At 43.9% G+C, this 19,520-nt stretch overlaps 1 protein-coding gene across 1 annotated transcript in view; it reads left to right on the top strand.

Annotated features, from left to right (window-relative positions):
* FAM3D (FAM3 metabolism regulating signaling molecule D) overlaps window positions 1-19,520 on the top strand; it is a 157,059-nt gene that overhangs the window by 123,951 nt on the left and 13,588 nt on the right. Inside the window, exons 6-8 of the mRNA XM_082266268.1 lie at window positions 6,213-6,271; window positions 11,171-11,221; window positions 11,404-11,488. Of these exons, the coding sequence (XP_082122394.1) occupies window positions 6,213-6,271; window positions 11,171-11,221; window positions 11,404-11,488 (195 nt within the window). The remainder of the gene's footprint in view (window positions 1-6,212; window positions 6,272-11,170; window positions 11,222-11,403; window positions 11,489-19,520) is intronic.

Below are 19,520 nucleotides of genomic sequence, written 5' to 3'. Positions count from 1 at the left end.
ATGGTTTGTTCGATAGAAGTGCTCAACATGGGGCACAACCGCCAGTGACATTTATAGCATATGCTTCATAACAATTCTTCCTTGTTCAGGCCCTTTCATTGCCAAACTTCCTGCTGATCCTTGTTAATGATTTGTAGATTTAAAAACTTTTAACTGTTAGAGCACAACATATGGCAGTCATCAGACTTGATATTATGTTTACTAAGCATAATATGTGACGTGTCATTTACATCTTGAAAACTTTCTTAAACTCCCATCTGGTTGAACACACTGAAAACAACGTAAATGGAGGCAAGGCAGATGGTCCTTTTTGGGTAATGACTAGGCTAAAATCAGAAACCCTCCTCATACATTCTTGTCTTTGCTGGTATGACACTTCTGGTTGTACCTTCGCAGTGCCACTGCTCAGCCTTGTTCAGCTACTATTAGAAAAAGGTATTCTTTCCCACAGTACATACAGTAGGTGTTCTTAGTGATTGACATTGGATATACACCGGGGGACACTCTTCTTTTAAGTTTTTAATAAAGGACTTGTCAAAAACTGGCTCTGTGTTTTTACTAACTTTTACCACTCTTTTGGTAAAAAATATCGTACCCATTCACATGAGGGGGGGGGGGGGGGGGGATCTGAGGGCTTTCAGATTCGGATAAGCCCCCAGCCTGCAGACTACAAACACTGCATAACGTAATAGTGAATTGACATTTTCAGGATTGCATGCAGTATTTAGGAAAACATTTGGAAAACACAACAATATGATGTGCTTTTGTAATTAGAGCCCTATATGTACTGTACATTATACATTACTGCCCCCTATTCTGTTTCCTCCTGCCCCCCCCCCCCCTGTACAGTGTCCTCTTCCTCATACTGTGCCCTTCTAACCCCTATACTGTGCCCTCCTACCCCCTGTACTGTGCCATCCTGACCCTCTGTACTCTACCCTCCTACCCCCTGTACTGTGCCCTCCTGACCCCGCTGTACTCTGCCTTCCTACCCCATTTACTGTGTTCTAGTGCCCCCTGTACTCTGCCCTTCTTCCCCCCTGTACTGCGGACTGCTGGCCCCCCTGTACTGTGCCCTCCTTCCCCCTCTATATTGTGCTTACCCACCCCCTCCCATACTGTGCCCCCCCCCCCAACACACTGTGCTATCCTGTCCCAGTGCAATACTTTGCCCGGGGCCCATGATGCTATTAAGATGGCCCTGCTTTCAGGGGTACACATACTGAGTGACAATTAGTTATGAGTAAATAATATGAATAAAATATGATCTACTAGTAAACCTGTCTGAAATGATTTAGCATTGCTTCTTCTCTGCACTGCCTCAGTCGGCACCCTTCTTGATAAATCTGTCCTTTCATAGGACATCAGCAGATGAGGGGTTATTGCTCTATATTGTATTATCCTGTTAGAAACATATGGCAAATGTGTTTCGGGAGACTCATAGGAAAAGATGTAAAGTGCCAGAAAATTAGCCAAAAAGATAATTAGCTGTAATGCTGCAAATTAATCAAACCAGATAGTTTTCATGCAACATCCTAATGTGTACTGCCTGGCTGCACAAAGCAAGGAGCTTATAAATCCATACCCAATCTATACGATAAATCTGAACTGTTAGTCTAGATTATAGGAAAGGCAAGTTTGGTTACTTGCTCCTTTACCCCCCCCCCCCCCCCCATGCTCCAGAGGTGGACTGTCCCTGTGTGATAGTGTCATGACCTTAGACCACCAGAGCTCAGGGAAGAAGATGCTGCTGCAACAGGTCTAGCAGCACAGAGGAGCTTGCAGGAGCAGGGGATGAGGTAAGTAATTCTCTTATTCCATGTCCCCTAGACCTAAATGAGCAGTTAACTTTTGCAGTGCAGGGGACAGCCCTGCTACAGGGAGAATTTTCTGAAGTTCAGCTTAAACCCTTTTACTGCCACAAATGTAGGTTTATGACAGCAGGGGTTTTACACATACTCCCGGTGGCTGAAGCCACTGGGAGTGTGAGTAAATCTGGCAAGCCAACTGTCAACTCTCCTGATGGAAGGGATCCGGCGGCTCTGCAGCTGCCAGATCACTTCCACACATCATGGTAATGGTTGACCGCCACCCACCTACCCACCTACCCACCTACCCCTCCTCTGCTATATTTCCTAGACTCTGTGTGCCTTTTAGCAGACCTTGGATCAGCATGGCAGGTGCAATCAGGTTGAGGGGAGGGGGGAGGAGCCCATTTACTGGTCTTTTCTTCCTGTTACTGACCCAGAAGCTGGGGAAGGAATTAAATCATATCCTATGAAAAATGTAGGGTACCAAAATGTTTAGTTTCACATGCGTGCACAATTTTAAGGCTAGACAAGTATGGTATCTATTTAATCAGTGCAACCTTATGTATTACCCTCTAGTGTACAGTTTAGTGTGAGGAAGATTTTTTTGCCTCACATTAGCTGTGTGAGTCTGATAATTGGTCGAAGTTACTGTAGGTCAGGCTGGAGGGCTCTATAGGTCAGGCTTCTGGTACCTCCCCCTGGTTCTAGATGCTACTGGAAGTTTCTAGAAGCTAGTGGGTGGAGGTAAAGAGGCCATCTGCATATTTATGGAAATCTGGCCAATCCCCAGCCAGGAAGCCTGGCAGGGTGGCTGGGTCAGCCCATAAATATTGTGGAGCCTTGTCAGCAGTGTTGGAAGATGGAGTGCTGAGGCTGTGTCGTGTGGGCTGATATTTTCAAAAGTGGGGACATAGAGCTCCTAAAAGTTTGGGACTTTGCTAAAATTCCACCAAGGGGACACAGAGCTGCTGTCAGGGGAATTATTTTTTGCCAAATCAAGAGGGACTGTCATTGTTCCAGGATTTGCTGTTTTCCAGAGTTCAGAGTGAAGGAAGTTGTCCCTGTGTTGTTCTAAGTGAGTCAAGTTGGGCATCCCATAACCCCTATTCCCCACCCAAGTTATTTTCCCCAATAAAACAACAAAAACAAGCCCATTGACTGATTCTTTGTCATCGAATGAGTGTTGGAAAATGCATGTTGCCTGGCTGTGCAGGAACAGGGGGACCCAAAACTCCAGCGGCCCTCTAGGGGGTAGCGCTACCCTTATCTTTCATATTTTAACCACTTGCCAACTGCCCTATAGCTGAATGACGGCTACAGTGAGGTTGTCCAGTTCTGGGAGGCCATCATATGACAACCTCCCGTAATCGCGCCCGCCGCGTGACTGCTGTTCAGGGCAGGCAGCATGTTCTGTGCTTGCAGTGTCCTCAGGACACTGCTGAACACAGATTGAGGTAAAGAGCCAATTAGCGGCTCTTTACCACGTGATCAACTGTGTCCAATTACAGCGGTGTCAACAGAAGTCGGTTAGCGGCTCTCTTCACCGCTCCTTCTCATGCTGTCAGCGTGTGGAGGAGAGGAGAAAAGAGCCGATAATCAGCTTCTGCAAAAGTTCTGCCCACCACTTCTGCCAATCTGTGCCCACCACTGCTGCCAATTAGTGCCCACCACTGCAAATCAGTGCCCACTACTTCTGCCAATCAGTGCCCACCAGTATCTCCTCATCAATGTCACCTATTAGTGCTGCCTACCAGTGCCCATCAGTGTCGCCTACAAGTGCCCATCAGCGTCACCTACCAGTGCCCCCTCATCAGTGCAGCCTATCAGTGCCCATTAATGCTGCCTCATTAGTGCTGCATCATCAGTGCCCATCAGTGCTGCCTCATCAGCGCACATCACTGAAGGAGAAAAATGACCTGTTTGCTACATTTTATAACAAACTATGAAAAAGTTTTTTCATTTTTTTTAATTACTGGCCTTTTTTGTTTATTTAGTAAAAGATTAAAAACCTAGTGATGAATAAATACCACCATAACCAAGCTCTATTTGTGTGAAAAAATTATAAAAATTTAGTTTGGGTACAGTGTTGCATGACTGCACAATTGTCATTCAAAGTGTGACAGCGCTAAAAAGCTGAAAATCGGCCTGGTCAGGATGGGGTGAAAGTGCTCAGTGGGCAAGAAGTTAAAAAAAAAAACTGGTCATATATATTACATTTATTTTCCACAAAATTTTACTTTTGTGTTTTGTAAGCCTTAGCACTGATATTGTGTGACATAAAAATTTTGAAACCTAAAAAAATGCAAAGACGGCTCTGGTAGCAAAGGTTTAAGGCCTTTTTCACATGGGGAATATGCATTTGTGCCCTGTGTAAGGGCTGTTGTTATCCACACAGGTGTTCGTGCTTCCTTGTGTGGGCATTCCCATTCACGTCAAGTGGAATGTAGCTGCTGCACAAACACAGCCACTACTTCTAATGTGACATGGTTTAATTGGTTAGTGCATTCCCTTGCTCTGTAATGCAAGCATAAAACAAGCGACTTATTCCTTCAGTTATGTGTACTACACAGCTACTTGGGTTATGTAAATAGCCATTTATTAAATCGATGCAAACCAAAATCTCTGTTTTTGGACAACGGTAAGATTTTGGTTTTCCCATAATTTTGTGTGTTGGTGACCAATAAGGCATTTTAATCTCCCCAGCAGAGACACAGACAGCAATAAAAGCCTGACCTGAGTTCTAACCAACTGCACACTTACCCTGTTGAACTCAATGAGTAAGTTTAACAGGCATTGCCACCTGCCAAATTCTGCACCCTGAGCTAAAAATACACAACTGTTTCATGTGTACAGCCCTGTTTGGCATTCCGTGGGGCAATAAACTGTTTTTACCATTCCCCGGTCACCCATCTAAAAAAGCCCTAAGTTTTTGTAAACCCTAACATTGAACTTCTCCCATTGCTCTTTTTTGGTTTGTTAACTATACCAAGTGTTGTGTTATCTGTAAAAAACAAAATACCTGATGATTGTTAGGAATTCAGACCTTTCCTGTGTCCAGTGCCCACTTCCTGTGTTTTCTCAAGGAGCCCCCCCAGTTTCTATCTACAGAACAATAAGTCCCTATGCTGTGTGTGCAGATTAGGAGAATGGGAAGAATTCAGTAGTTTAAAAGCAACTGGGCCGGGCTGATACCAATTCTTGCAATTTAATTTTCCAAAAAGTTATGAGGTGTCATTCCAAAGGTGAAAATTAGTAACTGAGTGCATTTCTGGCAGATCAACAGACGATTTTCTGTACTTGCAAGTTCTTTAACCACCCCTCTACCATCCATTTTAGTAAAATGACTGTTAGGGGAGTGTTTATTTTGAAAGGTTTTTTTATAGATTTGCCTTGTTTGTTTATGTTTGTGCACATGCCCGCACATGCTCGATATGCTGCTCCTGCTGTCATTAGATGCCGCTGCTCCTGCTGTCATTAGATGCCGCTGCTCCTGCTGTCATTTAGATGCCGCTTCTCCTGCTGTCATCAGATGCCACTTCTCCTGCTGTCATTAGATGCCGCTTCTCCTGCTGTCATTAGATGCGGCTGCTCCTGCTGTCATTAGATGCGGCTGCTCCTGCTGTCATTAGATGCGGCTGCTCCTGCTGTCATTAGATGCCGCTGCTCCTGCTGTCATTAGATGCCACTGCTCCTGCTGTCATTTGATGCCGTTTTTTCCTGCTGTCATTAGAGGCCGCTGCTCCTGCTGTCATTAGATGCCGCTGCTCCTGCTGTCATTTAGATGCCGCTTCTCCTGCTGTCATCAGATGCCACTGCTCCTGCTGTCATTAGATGCCGCTTCTCCTGCTGTCATTAGATGCCGCTGTTTCTGCTGTCATTAGATGCGGCTGCTCCTGCTGTCATTAGATGCGGCTGCTCCTGCTGTCATTAGATGCCACTGCTCCTGCTGTCATTTGATGCCGTTTTTTCCTGCTGTCATTAGAGGCCGCTGCTCCTGCTGTCATTAGATGCCGCTGCTTCTGCTGTCATTAGATGCTGCTACTCCTGCTGTCATTAGATGCCGCTGCTCCTGCCGTCATTAAATGCCGCTTTTCCTGCTGTCATTAGGTGCCACTGCTCCTGCTGTCATTAGATGCGGCTGCTCCTGCTGTCTTTGCCCTGATGTACACTTTCTTTTTTATTTTTTAATTCTTTTTATTATTTTCAAAGAATAAGAGGTACAGAAACAGAGCCTCTGGGCATACCCTGGCTCACAAAAAAACAAAAACGATGTACACTTCTTTAATACAGACTGTGGATCTTTTGTTCCTATCTGTACTTCAGATTCCTGTGTTTATTATTTATCATGACATATACATGCAGTATAAATATATATAATTTAAATGTTCTTCTGTTTTTCAGCCTAATGAGCAGCGTTAAAAACAATATTGGAAGAGGACTAAACATGGCACTGGTGAATGGTAAGAAAAATTAAAACCAAAACACAGACTGTGACAATGTGCAACAATACCATGCAATCCATCACGGTGTATTTTTGAAAAGTAATGCATGCAATACATTTGGGATGATCAAGTGTGATTTTAGCCCATTCAAATGAATGAACTGAAAAATCGCACCACACAAGAATCGCACTGGACCTGACCCTTATGATCTGCAAAAAATGCAAATGAATGCTAATGAGGGGCATAAAAACATGACCTATGGTAGGAGCCAATGCCTACCATACTTTTATAAAACAACTTAAAAAACACTTTAATTTTATCTTTCCCCTGGTCTCCAAAATGGTAAAATTTTGCAGAAAAGTTTAAATTTTCGCAAAAATTTTGGTGTAATAGAAGCTTATCATTTTCTTATCCCTAATTCAATTTAGGAAGATTGTGTCACAATCATTATATAAAAAGAACAAAAAAATAGTGCAGATCTGTCTCAGCCTTCAAAATTATATTTCTCTTTCATTCATCGACGGACACAGCGCTCCATAAATCATAACTAGTGGGTTATATTGCCTCCTCCAGGAGTAGGACTAGGCGGAACAAAAAACACCTGGCTACACCCATGGGCCGTCCTCAGCTGGTATATAACCCCCTTTCTGCTCTAGGTATTCAGTTTTAATCTGTCTAGTCAGGAGTAAGGACCTAGGCTCCCAGCTGGGATTTCTGGTCCTAGCAATTTTATCCTTCCTTATATCTTTTTTGTTTTTCTCTTGGGAGATCTACAATCAACTGCAGGGCTGGGCGATGGGCTGGATAATCTAGATCCAGTGGTCTCCTAGCTTAGCCAGTGAGCACGCGCAGACCGCAGCTATGCGCCAGGTCGGCCAGGACATAGCCTCACGGACAGAGACTGGCCAGCGAGTTAAACGTCTTGCAGGGTCGCATACAACCGGGCTTGGGTCTGAGTCACAGCGGCCCCTTGGCAGACAGCTCCCCTACTTCAGTGGCGAGGAGTTCTGTCTGGAGCGTTACCCGCACCATGGAAGGGTAAGTACATTCCCCCCCCTCCCCTTTTGAACGTTTTCTTTGGGGTAGAAGTGGGTAACCTCCAGGGACGGTTGGACCTGCCTGCAGGTTCCCTTAAATCCTTTACTGAGCTGGGCTTCCCTCACTCCCATTCCCTCATTCCACTCTCAGTGATCTGCCATTTCAAGGCGATTGCTTGTTGGGGGCTACCCTGGATGACATCATTAAGGGTATCACGGGGGGAAGAGTATACCTTCCTGCCACAGTCAAGGAAAGGGAAGGAGCCTCGCCGCAGATGGGGGCCCTCCTTCTCAGCCCATAGAAAATTTGTTTGTGCTTCTGGGATGTAGAATATGGGAAATAGGTCTTTTAAATTTTCCCTTGGAGGTTCCAAACAACCTTGGTCTGGTAAGCCTAGAGCTATCTTCCCCGGACAAGCAGACCAGACTCCTTCAGCATGAAGGTCTGCCCTCACCCATTATTGGGGTGGGGGGACATCTTTGCTCGTTTCCAGCCCCATGGACTTCTTTGGTGAGCGTCAAGGAGATCCGCAAAATGATTATTTTGGGGGTACCCAGAAAGGGGGACAAAGCTTGTCCTTTTCAGGTTTTTTAGGTCCTGAGGCTCCTCGTGCAGATTTAATTCCTGCAAAGGTTCAGGTGATGTCTAAAGTACCTAAGGTCCCTGTCCAAGGAATCGATTTACCTAGGTCTGATTTTAATTCTGACCAGGGTGGTCCTTCCTCTAGACAAATTTCAGGGACCACAGGCCGTGATTCACCAGCTGCTGTCACACAGATAGTTCTCTCTCCCATTTTGCATACAGGTTCAGAGTCTGGTGTTATCCACCTTCAAGACAGTTCTGTTTGCACAGTCTTACATGCAGCTGCTTTAGCAGGTTCGACTCCACAGAAGGATACCGAAGTTTCTAAGGTCACGGGGTCCTCTGATAGACACCGCGGGCATCCAAGGGTAAGAGTAAGGCCACTATCATCCTCGACTAAGGCTTCTACTGTAGTTCCTGGGAGGAATCAAGAGCGAGGATCTTCCAATCTTCCTGGTGGCTGTAAAAGTCCCTTGGGGGCTTCCTCACAGAGAAGACCAGTTGTCCCAAGGGCTGATCTACCATCCTGCTTTACAGTCACTGGTTTTAATGGCTTACCTATTGAAAGCCAGGTACTGAGGGATAGAGGTCTGTCTGGATCGGTGATCCCTACTATGGTGAAGGTGAGGAAGTCATCCTCCAGCAAGACATACCAACGTACGTGTAAAGCGTACATTTCTTGGTGTGAGTCAATTGTCTCTCATCTTTGATCCTTTTCTGTGGCTCAGATATGCACCTTTCTTCAACAGGGTGTTGATCAGATGCTGGCCTTAAATACCATCAAGGGCCAGATGTCTGCCTTGGCAGTCTTCTTTCAGTGACCCCTCGCCACGCACTCTTTAGTTCGCACCTTCATTCAGGGAGTTTGACATCTGGCTCCACCCGTACAGTCTCTTTTGCCGCCATGGGATTTAAATTTAGTCATTTCGGTTCTCCAGAAACCTTCATTTGAGAATATTCGGGAGATTCCCTTGCCTACGTTATCTCAGAAGGTGACATTCTTGGTGGAAATTACCTCGGCCTGCAGGGTATCGGAATTGGCGGCATTATCCTGTCTTAGTCCCTATTTAGTGGTTCATAGGAATAAAGTGGTTCTTCGTCCCTGTCCATCATTCCTGCCCAAAGTTGTCTCTGACTTCCATTTGAATGAGGACATTATGTTGCCTTCCTTGTGTCCCAAGCCAGCTTATCCCAAGGAATTTGCCCTGCAAACCTTGGATGTGTTTTATGCAATTCAGGTTTATCTTGCAGCTACTGAGTCTTTTCAGAGGTCAGACTTGCTCTTTGTGGTTATGGACGGACCAAGAAAAGGGCTGGCCGCTTCTTCGGCTACCATCCCCAGATGGATCAGACAGACGGTAACACAGGCCTATTGCATTAAAGGCCAGGTTCCACCTTTCCCTGTGACAGAGCATTCTACTCGGGCGCTGAGTGCTTCGTGGGCCTTCCGTCATCAGGTTTCAATAGCTCAAGTTTGCAAGGCAGCCACTTGGTCGTCCGTGCATTCCTTCATTACATTCTATAAGGTAGATACTTTGGCATGTGCGGATGCTTCTTTTGGCCACAAAGTTTTGCAGGCTGCTGTTTAAAGGGGCTGTTCCCTCTTGAGGGGTGTTTTTTTTTCTTTAAACCTTTATTTTTCAGACGGGGCTCCTGTGACCCGATTAAGGCTCCTGTGTCTTGGTTAAGGGCTCTTATGTTTAACCTTGGTATTTTTTTCCCACCCCTCATTTTCTTTTTGGCACTGTTTTTGGATGTCCCACTAGTTATGATTTATGGAGTGCTGTGTCCATCGATGAACTAAAAAAAAATTATGTTTTTGTACTTACAGTAAAATCCATTTCTCAGTTCATCGAGGGACACAGCACCCACCCCGCTTGCTACTAAACTGATTACCTAGAGCAGAGAGGGGGGTTATATACCAGCTGAGGACGGCCCATGAGCCTAGCCGGGGGTTTTTTGTTCTGCTTAGTCCTACTCCTGGAGAAGGCAATATAACCCACTAGTTATGATTTATGGAGCGCTGTGTATGTCGATTAACTGAGAAATTAATTTTACGGTAAAAAATCCAATTTTTTAATTTTCACATATACATTTGTGATATGTGCTGGCAGCTTAGTAAGGTAGGGCAGTGTAATAGCGCATCATAATAATAATAATATTGTATTTATAACAATGGTTTAGCTGTATGGAAGCAGGCTGAAATATAGGTAATCATCTCATAAAGCAAAGAGCAAAAGCCTGTATAGGTTGGCACACCTTTTTATGCTGTCTAATTAAATTGGCCCATATAGGTGTTTTAGGTGAGTGCCAGTGAAGGTCACACATTTAAATTTGACTGAACTGCATTACTCTTACATCAATCTATCTCTTCCCTTTAGCTTCTGCTATGAGAGTACCAATGAATGAAATATATCATATGATCTCTCATTTACTGCAACTTGTTGTAATGGGTCATTTGATCTCCTGTATATTACTATTCCTAACTGCGCTTCTCCTACATTCATACACGCAAGGATAAAACAGCAATGGATTGATAATACTGACAGTATAAAGGCAAGAGTGGCTTAAGGCAGGACAAAACTATGACTTAAGACTGAAAAACACAAAAGTTGACTCTGAACAAAACAAAGTTCATTAATCTTATATATTTATCTATCTATCTATCTATCTATCTATCTATCTATCTATCTATCTATCTATCTATCTATCTATCTATCTATCTATCTATCTATCTATCTATCTATCTATCTATCTATCTATCTATCTATCGTAGGGGTTCTATTTTACGATTACAGACTCCAAATGACTTGATCAGTATGCCACCCTACCCTTCACCAGTCAGTCAAAATCATCATCATCACCACCAGTTCTATTACAGTATGTGCCAGTATGAGTCTATACTTAAGGTATCTGTAATTCTGAATACAGAGAGCAATCTAACTCCGATCACACCAACAAATGAACTGGCAGTACTGGGAAGTAGAAAGATCTCTGTGTTGAGTGATCCGAGTATTGATTGATTAGTAGCCTTGCCACCTTAATTTGGATTGATAATGGTGATAGTTGACAATCGATCTAACAACACTGTTGTTAAAAATATTCAGAGATCCAGTCTCATGCACCAACATTCGGTGCCCATACCCCAAAGGAAAATGTATACCCTGGTTAGGAATCCCTAATTTACGCAGTGTCAATAGAGTTTCATTTTGCATGAAAATAAATGTAATCAAGATCAGAATAAAATGTTTTTCTTTATTGAGCTGTTATAATTTATTTTGTGTAATTTGGTTTCAGCCTCTACAGGTGAACTTAAACATACGGGCCATTATGACATGTACTCTGGAAGTAAGTCATTTTTTCTGTTCTGTTTTTATTATGTTAGATGAAAGCTTTTCGAGTTTTGAGTATGTGTTTTGCCTTCTAGTGTTTAAACAAAAATACAAATTTATTTAATAATGAGGATGAGCAGTTGTAATCTTCAAATTGATGTAACCTTTCATGTTGACATTTTTTGTCATTTATTTAAGATATCAAGGATGTTAAGACTTTCCTGGAGAAGATGATAGATGGCACATTGATACTTATGGCGTCTTATGATGATCCAGCCACAAAGTAAGTAAAGAGTATGTTCCTCTAGAAATAGGACACACCTTGCCTGGCCCGAGTGGTTAGCAGGTAAAAGCAGTCTTGGCTCTATTTATTCAGGCCATGCCCCCAAAATGTTTTGCCCTGCCCCCCGGGGTGAAACATGGGGAAATTTTTTGGGGAATGGCCTTGATGAATCGAGCTGAGGCTACTTTTATCTGCAAACCACCCAGGCTGGGTAAGGTGTGGTGTGCCTGGGCTATCTCTTCCTATTCCTACAGCATGCTTTGGGTGTGAACAAACTTTTCCCCAGCCTGCACCCTCAATAGTCAGCGGCATCCAGTTCATCGGACCTTGTTAGCCTAAGCAGGGGGCGCTAAGCATTTATCATGTGTCGTATTTTGCGTTATATACAGTGCCTTAAAAAGTATTCATACCCCTTACAATTTTTCCACATTTTGTCATGTTACAACCAAAAACGTAAATGTATTTGATTGGGATTTTATGTGATAGACCCCCCCCCCCCCCCCGAGCCATTACTTTGTGGAACCACCTTGTGCTGCAATTACAGATGCAAGTCTTTTTGGGTATGTCTCTACCAGCTTTGCACATCTAGAGAGTCAAATGTTTGCCCATTCTTCTTTGCAAAATAGCTCAAGCTCTGTCAGATTGGATGGAGAGTGTCTGTAAACAGCACGTTTGAAGTCTTGCCACAGATTCTCAATTGGATTTAGGTCTGCACTGGGCCACTCTAACACCTGAATATGCTTTGATCGAAATCATTCCATTGTAGCTCTGGCTGTATGATTAAGGTCGTTGTCCTGCTGGAAGGTGAAACTCCACACCAGTCTCAAGTCTTTTGCAGACTCTAACAGGTTTTCTTCTAAGATTGCCCTGTACTTGGCTCCATCCATCTTCCCATCAACTCTGACCAGCTTCCCTGTCCCTGCTAAAGAAAAGCATCCCTACAACATGATGTTGCCACCACTATGTTTCACGGTGGGGATGGTGTGTTTAAGGTGATGTGCAGTGTTAGGCCAAAAAGTTAAATGTTTGGTCTTATCTGACCAGAGCACTTTCTTTCACATGTTTGCTCTGTCCCCCACATGGCTTCTCACAAACTGCAAAAGGGACTTCTTATGGCTTTCTTTTAACAATGGCTTTCTTTTTGCCACTTTTCCATAGGCCAGATTTGTGGAGTGCACGACTTATAGTTATCCTGTGGATAGATTCTCCCACCTGAGCTGTGGATCTCTGCAACTCCTCCAGAGTTACCATGGGCTGCTTCTCTGATTATTGCTCTCCTTGCCCGGCCTGTCAGTTTAGGTGGACGGCCATGTCTTGGTAGGTTTGCAGTTGTTCCATACTCTTTCCATTTTCAGATGATGGATTGAACAGTGCTCTGTGAGATGTTCAAAGCTTGGAATATTTTTTTATAACCTAACCCTGCTTTAAATTCTCCACAACTTTATACCTGATCTGTCTGGTGTGTTCCTTGGTCTTCATGATGCTGTTTGTTCACTAAGGTTCTCTAACAAATCTCCGAGGGCTTCAGAGAACAGCTGTATTTATACTGAGGTTAAAGTGGAGTTCCAGTGGTTTTTGTGTTTATTATAATTCAGCAGCTACAAAAAGTGTTTTTAATAAACACACACTCACCTGTCCCACAGACCAGCGTTGCGGCCAGCGGGAGTCGCGGTTCTCTCCCTCTTCTCCCCACAGCGCCAGCATCTACTGTGGGCACCCGACTGTGACAGCTTGTGGCCTTACAGCCGGGTGCGCACTGCGAATGCGAGAGTCGCGCTGCTCGTCCTGAGTGGAGGGGAAATCTTCTGGGACCTGTGATGTGTCCCAGAAGATTGCAGGGAGGGAGAGGGAGAGGGAGAGGGGAACTTTTTTTGAGTCCCCACCGGGAAGCCGTCCCAGGATTCGTGGGGTGGCAGTGGGGTCTGGAAGAAGACCCTTCCCCTGGTTGTGGGCTCGGTGCCACTCAGTGCAGACATCTCCCTGAGAGAGCCCCCCCCTCCGGTACACTGCAAGCCTCAGTCACACGTCCGCTCTGGCCGTCCTTCTCCGCTCAATTCTTATTCTTCATCACTATGTCTGCTCCATATAGTCTGCCCCCACCTTCTCCGCCGTCTTGTCACCCTCTAGATTACCACTTGTGTCATCAGCCCGCCTCTTCTTCACCTAGCACCTGCACACTGCCCTCCTCCTGCCGGTGTACTGCTGAAATCTCCAACCCACGTCACTTCCGGTCGGACATCTCGGCAAGTTGCCGCTACCGCACTAATTTGGTGTTTTCTGAAGGCAACTGGTTCCACTAGATTTTAGTTGAGGGTATCAGAGTAAAGGGGGCTGAATACAAATGCATGCCACACTTTTCAGATATTTATTTGTAAAACATTTTGAAAACCATTTATCATTTTCCTTTTACTTCACAATTATGTGCCACTTTGTGTTGGTCTATCACATAAAATCCCAATAAAATACATTTGCGTTTTTGGTTGGGTTTCAAGGGTTATGAATACTTTTTCAAGGCACTGTACATACCCGAGTCACATGGTTGCTAAATGCTGCAGCCAAGTCTCTTCTCAGCCTTAAAAAAAAGCTGATAACAGAAAACCACAATTTCAACTCTTAATTCAACATTATTTGGACATTTTGACATCTCCACACTTAAAATTGTGAATTTACCTTGGCTCTCATTATTTCAGAGTGTACTAATCAAGGCCTAAAAAGTACACTTATGTCAGCTAACCATTGTGCTGTAGTGCAGGCTTCTTGTCATGTCTGCAGAAAACTGTATTGATCTTTAAATCAATGTTTATGCCCCTGTGGAACCTCAGAGATTTTAAAATAAAATTCAGAGTTCTTATCAGTAAAACTTTCTTCCAGCAAAGGTCTGAATCGCATGTGTAGCACTACCCCTGTAGGGATTGCAGGTGACAGGGTTCCCTACCACTGCACAGCCAGGCACACAACATCTTCAGCTTTCATCCAAACACCGTGAACAGTCTTTGAATTTTGTTTTTATTAAGGGGTAATAACTTGGATAGGGATAGGAATTATGGGATGCCTAACTTGATAGCAACAAAACCAGGGACAACTTCCTCCCAATATACAGCTCTGAGGAAGGGGGCCTGACCCCCGAAACGCGTTAGCGGTCCTGACTGAAGGACGTGTCCCAGTTCACACATGGTGGATTCTTGTAACATGTTTTTATCTCTACGTCTGTGAGTATGCATTTGGCATTTTTTATTAAACAATTTGCAAATTGACCACGGGTAATGCACTAGGTGTTTGCGCCTCCTCTTTCTTTCTTTTCTATGCACCCGTATTGGAGTTCCCTGCCTGAGGAGAGCAGCAGGCCAGTCTTCCAATTCGGAGTGAGCGCTGGGCTGAATTTTTGTACTGAAGTATATTTAAACCCTGTGTATACTCCTCCTCACTGCATTGGTATTTTCTCCATGTGCTCCTGACCTGCATTCCTGTGTCCCTGCATCCTGATCCTGGACTCTGATCTTGACCCTGCAGCCTGATCCTGGACTCTGATCCTGACCCAGCAGCCTGATTCCTTCCTTCCTGCTTGCTTACTCCGTCTCCTGTAACCCTCTCTCTGCTCTGTCTTGTTCCCAGCTCCCTCTGCTTGATCTCCCATGTATGACCCCGGCTCTGTTACAATTACTATTCATTTATCCTGTTTTTTGTATATATTTGGTTTGAGCAGTTGTTTGCTGTGTGTCATTATTGTTTGGTTATCTGGTTGGATTTACACAGTTATAGTTTTCTGGAGGTGCGTTTACATTTGTGTTATTTACTTATTTTTAAATAAATTTTATTGTTTTCACTTTAACCACTTACCGCATATCGACGTAGGGCTACGTCGGTAAACTTTGCGGGATTATACCGGGATGATGCCTCTAGCTAGAGACATCATCCCGGAACCGGCTTTCCATCGGTAACGACCGATGCGGCTTGGGAGCCGCTCGATCGTTACCCGGGGGGGCGGGAGGGGACGTCCCCCCCCTCCCGCCGCCTTCCGTGGCTTTGCTCGGGGCTCCCGTCCCACCGGGAGCCCCAAGCACCCAGCCGGCGCGTCTGCTGGCTGGATGGAGTCCCGATGAATGCCGGAAACGGCATCGATCGGGTCTCCGATGACGTAACCCGGAGGCGGCGTCCATGACGTCACGTCCGGGTTACTGTGCTGCAAAAGGCGGCAAATTTGAAAAACGTCTGTATGCAAAAACGCTGTTTTCGAATGTTTTGCATACAGGGAAGTGTAGTGGAGGGGTCTAGGGTCCTCCATAAAGTGTACCTGTCACTACATATTGGTGTCACAAGGGATGTTTACATTGCTTGTGACAGCAATAAAAGTGATCAGATTTTTTTTTTTTTAAAAACCTGTAATAAAGTTAAAAAAAAGAAAAAATAAATACAAAAAAAAAAAAATTTAGCCGCCCCTGTCACCGTTAGCTCGCGCACAAAAAAAAAACGTATACGCAAGTCGAGCCGCAAATTAAATCGTTGTTCAACCCACACATGTGAGGTATCGCCGCGATCACCAGAGCGTGGGCAATAATTAAAAAAAAAGAGCTACACTCTAACTCTAAACTGCTAACCGTTAAATAAATTTAAAGCGTCGCAGATTGAGATCTCTATTGACCGTAGTTTGTCGCCATCCCACGGGGGGGTGCAATTTTAAACCGTAACATGTTGGGTATCTATTTACTCAGCGTGACATCATCTTTCACAATATACAAAAAAATGGGCTAACTTTACTGTTTAGTATTTTTTAAATGCAGTGAAATGTGATTTTTCAATTTTTTTCCAAAAAAATTGCGTTTTAAAGACCGCTGCGCAAATACCGCGTGACAAAAAATTTTGCAATGGCCGACATTTTATTCTCCAGAGTCTTTGCTAAAAAAATATATATAATGTTTGGGGGTTCTAAGTAGTTTTCTAGGAAAAAATACTGGTTTTAACTTGTAAACAAAAAGTGTCCGAAATAGGGCTGGGGCTTAAGTGGTTAATCATGCCTAATATTCTCTGTGTCAGTCCACACATTTCTGGTCACACCTGTTGCTGACATGCCCTCTGCCTGGCCCACCCCCTGGGGATTGTCTAAGTTACCCTAAATTTGCAGAACAAACCTCCTAGCCTCCACTCTCCAGCTTCCAGTACATTCTCCAGCATTCCAGAACCAGGGAGAGACATCAGAGAGCTGCCTGCATGAGTCACCCAGCCCTGAACTCTACTAACCCTGACCCAGATTAAGACTCACAGATTTTAAACATAAGTCAGCATGTAAAATTTCCTGCACTTACACCAATAGCACACTACAGGCTGCTACACATGTTTGTGCGATGACTGAGATCCTTCACATCACAGCCCCCCCCCCCCCTCCTCCTCCTATATCACAATCCTGTTCATTTTCTTTTAATCTGAAAAGTTTTTTTATTGTACAAACATTCAGGGTATAGACTCCATAAGTAAAAAATAGGGAATCGTTTTACTGTTTAAGCACATGCAAATTTTCAGAGTCCGTACAGTTCACCAGCATATACATTCTTCTCGGTAAAGAAAAATTAACAAACAGAACAGACTAAACAAACTTAAAAAAAAAATGTTATTCGATGTGTGCATTCCTCATAAAAACATACTTCAAAAATTGCTATAGCCGCCCATCATAATGTAGCATCCTACCAGCATCAAAAATCCACCTCCATCTTAGGCCCTCTGAGAAAAAAGAAAAACAAAAAAATTATAATGTAGCATTCACATAGATCCCTCTTTATAATTGAAGCAATCTAGTAAGAACCAACTCCGGGGGAGCCACGCCAGGGGTCCCTAGCCACTCCTGCCAACTTTTTCAAAAATGTTAGATTCATTTCTATGTTGATAGGTGTTTTGCTCTTGGATAAATATCTTATTGATCTGTTGAATTCATTGGTGACATGTAAGGGCTTGGGGAGATAGCCAGAGTCTTGCTATCAGTTTCCTCGCTAAATAAAGCAACAGAATAATTGCAATATGTGTGTGTGTGTGTGGGGGGGGGGGGGGGGGGGGTATAACTCTTCTACTAGGCCACCTAGAATACATGTGATTGGGTTTAGTTCTAGTTGTACTTGGTATATATGATTAATAGTCCTAATTACCTCCTGCCAATACTGTACCAGTTTAGGGCATTTCCATAGAATATGTATCAAATTTCCTTAGAGCAATTGGCAATTTGGACATAAGGGGGAATCCCTCCCACCCCACTTATGCAGCTGTATTGGTATTTGGTGCGTGCGATGAAGAATAAATAACTGAGACAGTGTTTGAGCAGCTGATACTGACACCAACAGGCCAGCTGCCAATATTGGCTCCCAACTATCCCCGTCTATGGGGCCAACATCTGACTCCCATTTTTCCCTGCAGGGTAACAGATTCAGGGCCTGTATATAGGCCAGCAAACAAGCATATATACCAGAGATAATTCCTTTTTTATCTAAAAATAGAACTAAGGAACCCTGAGTCCTCTAAATGTAAGATCGAACATTTGCCCTGCATTTTCCTTACATGACGTAACTGCGAATACTGTACATGTAATATCGATTGTGTAGTAAGGGGAACCCTGTGCACAGTTGGTCAAAAGATTTTAATTCTTGCCCAGTAAATTGCTGCGAAAGGTTTTTGACTCCTGCGTCTGACCATACACAGTGGTTTGAAAGTTTTCCCAGTTCAGTATAGGATCTTTTACACCAGATAGGTGTGCACTCAAGCAAACCCACAATATCCATTCTGGGTTTCAGTTCTACCCAAAGTTTTAGTAGCAGCTGCACTGTGGGGCAATTCAATGGTATCTCCAGGAAGCCCATTTTCACCGGGGTCATTGCAGAGAACTCCATTAGGTAATGGATCAACAAAGTCCCAGAGGCATCAGCTACAATTGGTAAATTCCACCCTGTCAGGTGCTGTAGCTAGGCAGCTAGATATAATAAAGCCTGCATGCATTAATGCATGCTTTTACTTTATTAGGTTGCCCCCTCTTTTCCCTTATGGTTACCCTCGCTTCTACTTAGCAACAGATGAACTCCAGTCAAACAGTTACATATCCAGCTGAAATAGATATACTGTATGTGGTCTGTTTTACCTGGCATAGGACTTAAAATTCAGGCTATCCAGTATGGAACTTTTCCAGACCTTCCAGATCACACAGCCACATCAATGACTACATGTTGTTCTACTGCAGTTTATCAATACACCTCCCAGGTTGTGATCAAACAATGAAGGAGCAGCAGGAAACTGATGAGCTTATCCCTTTGCTCACTTTGCTCTATTGGTATGTATGAATGTTCCTTGTAAGCACATGTGCACTGCAGCACATCTGATTCTTCTAGTGCTGCCAATACCTCCCCTAGCCTGAGTGTTGCCATAAAGGGGATTACAAGAGGTTGATACACAGTTTGTATGCATAAAATAGTTGCATTTAAAAAGGGATCTGTAAAGGAAAAGGCTACAATTCCCATCATCCACCACAGCAGACAGACTCACAGATTCCGATTGAGCACAAGTACAGGGTTGAATTCAGGTATGGATTTTAAAAGCATCGTTACATTGGTTCAACCTGGACCAATGTACATATGCATATGCTGCAAGAAGCTGGAAATCACTGTAGTAGTCTCTGCTACTACAATGATCGCCGCTGGCTTCTGGTTCCTATTCTGAACAGCTGCCCTGCTACATACAATAGTGCATAGGTCCTTGCATTTTTCTTAATGAAAATAAAGTGTTCTCTAATTAGACTAGGTGTAGATTGTGATATCACTACTTTGCCTCTCTGTCTCATCCAATCAGAAACCACCTTGCATTCATCAGAAAAAAAAGCATTCAATGAATGGCGCCTGTGTCAAGCGCCTGTGGTTACTATGCAGACAGTGGTAATCATTGTAGAAGCAAAAACAAATGTAGTGATTTCCATATTCTACTGGTATCCTACAGGTATGTCATATGCATACTTACATTGATCAAAACTCGACCAATGTGTCGATGCCTAAAAATCTATCTGTAAGGG

The sequence above is a fragment of the Pelophylax lessonae genome, assembly GCF_965119305.1.
Source record: "Pelophylax lessonae genome assembly, chromosome: 8".
NCBI lineage: Eukaryota > Metazoa > Chordata > Amphibia > Anura > Ranidae > Pelophylax > Pelophylax lessonae.
The sequence above is the reverse complement of the archived record's forward strand: the minus strand, read 5'-3'. Positions and strand labels throughout refer to the sequence as shown.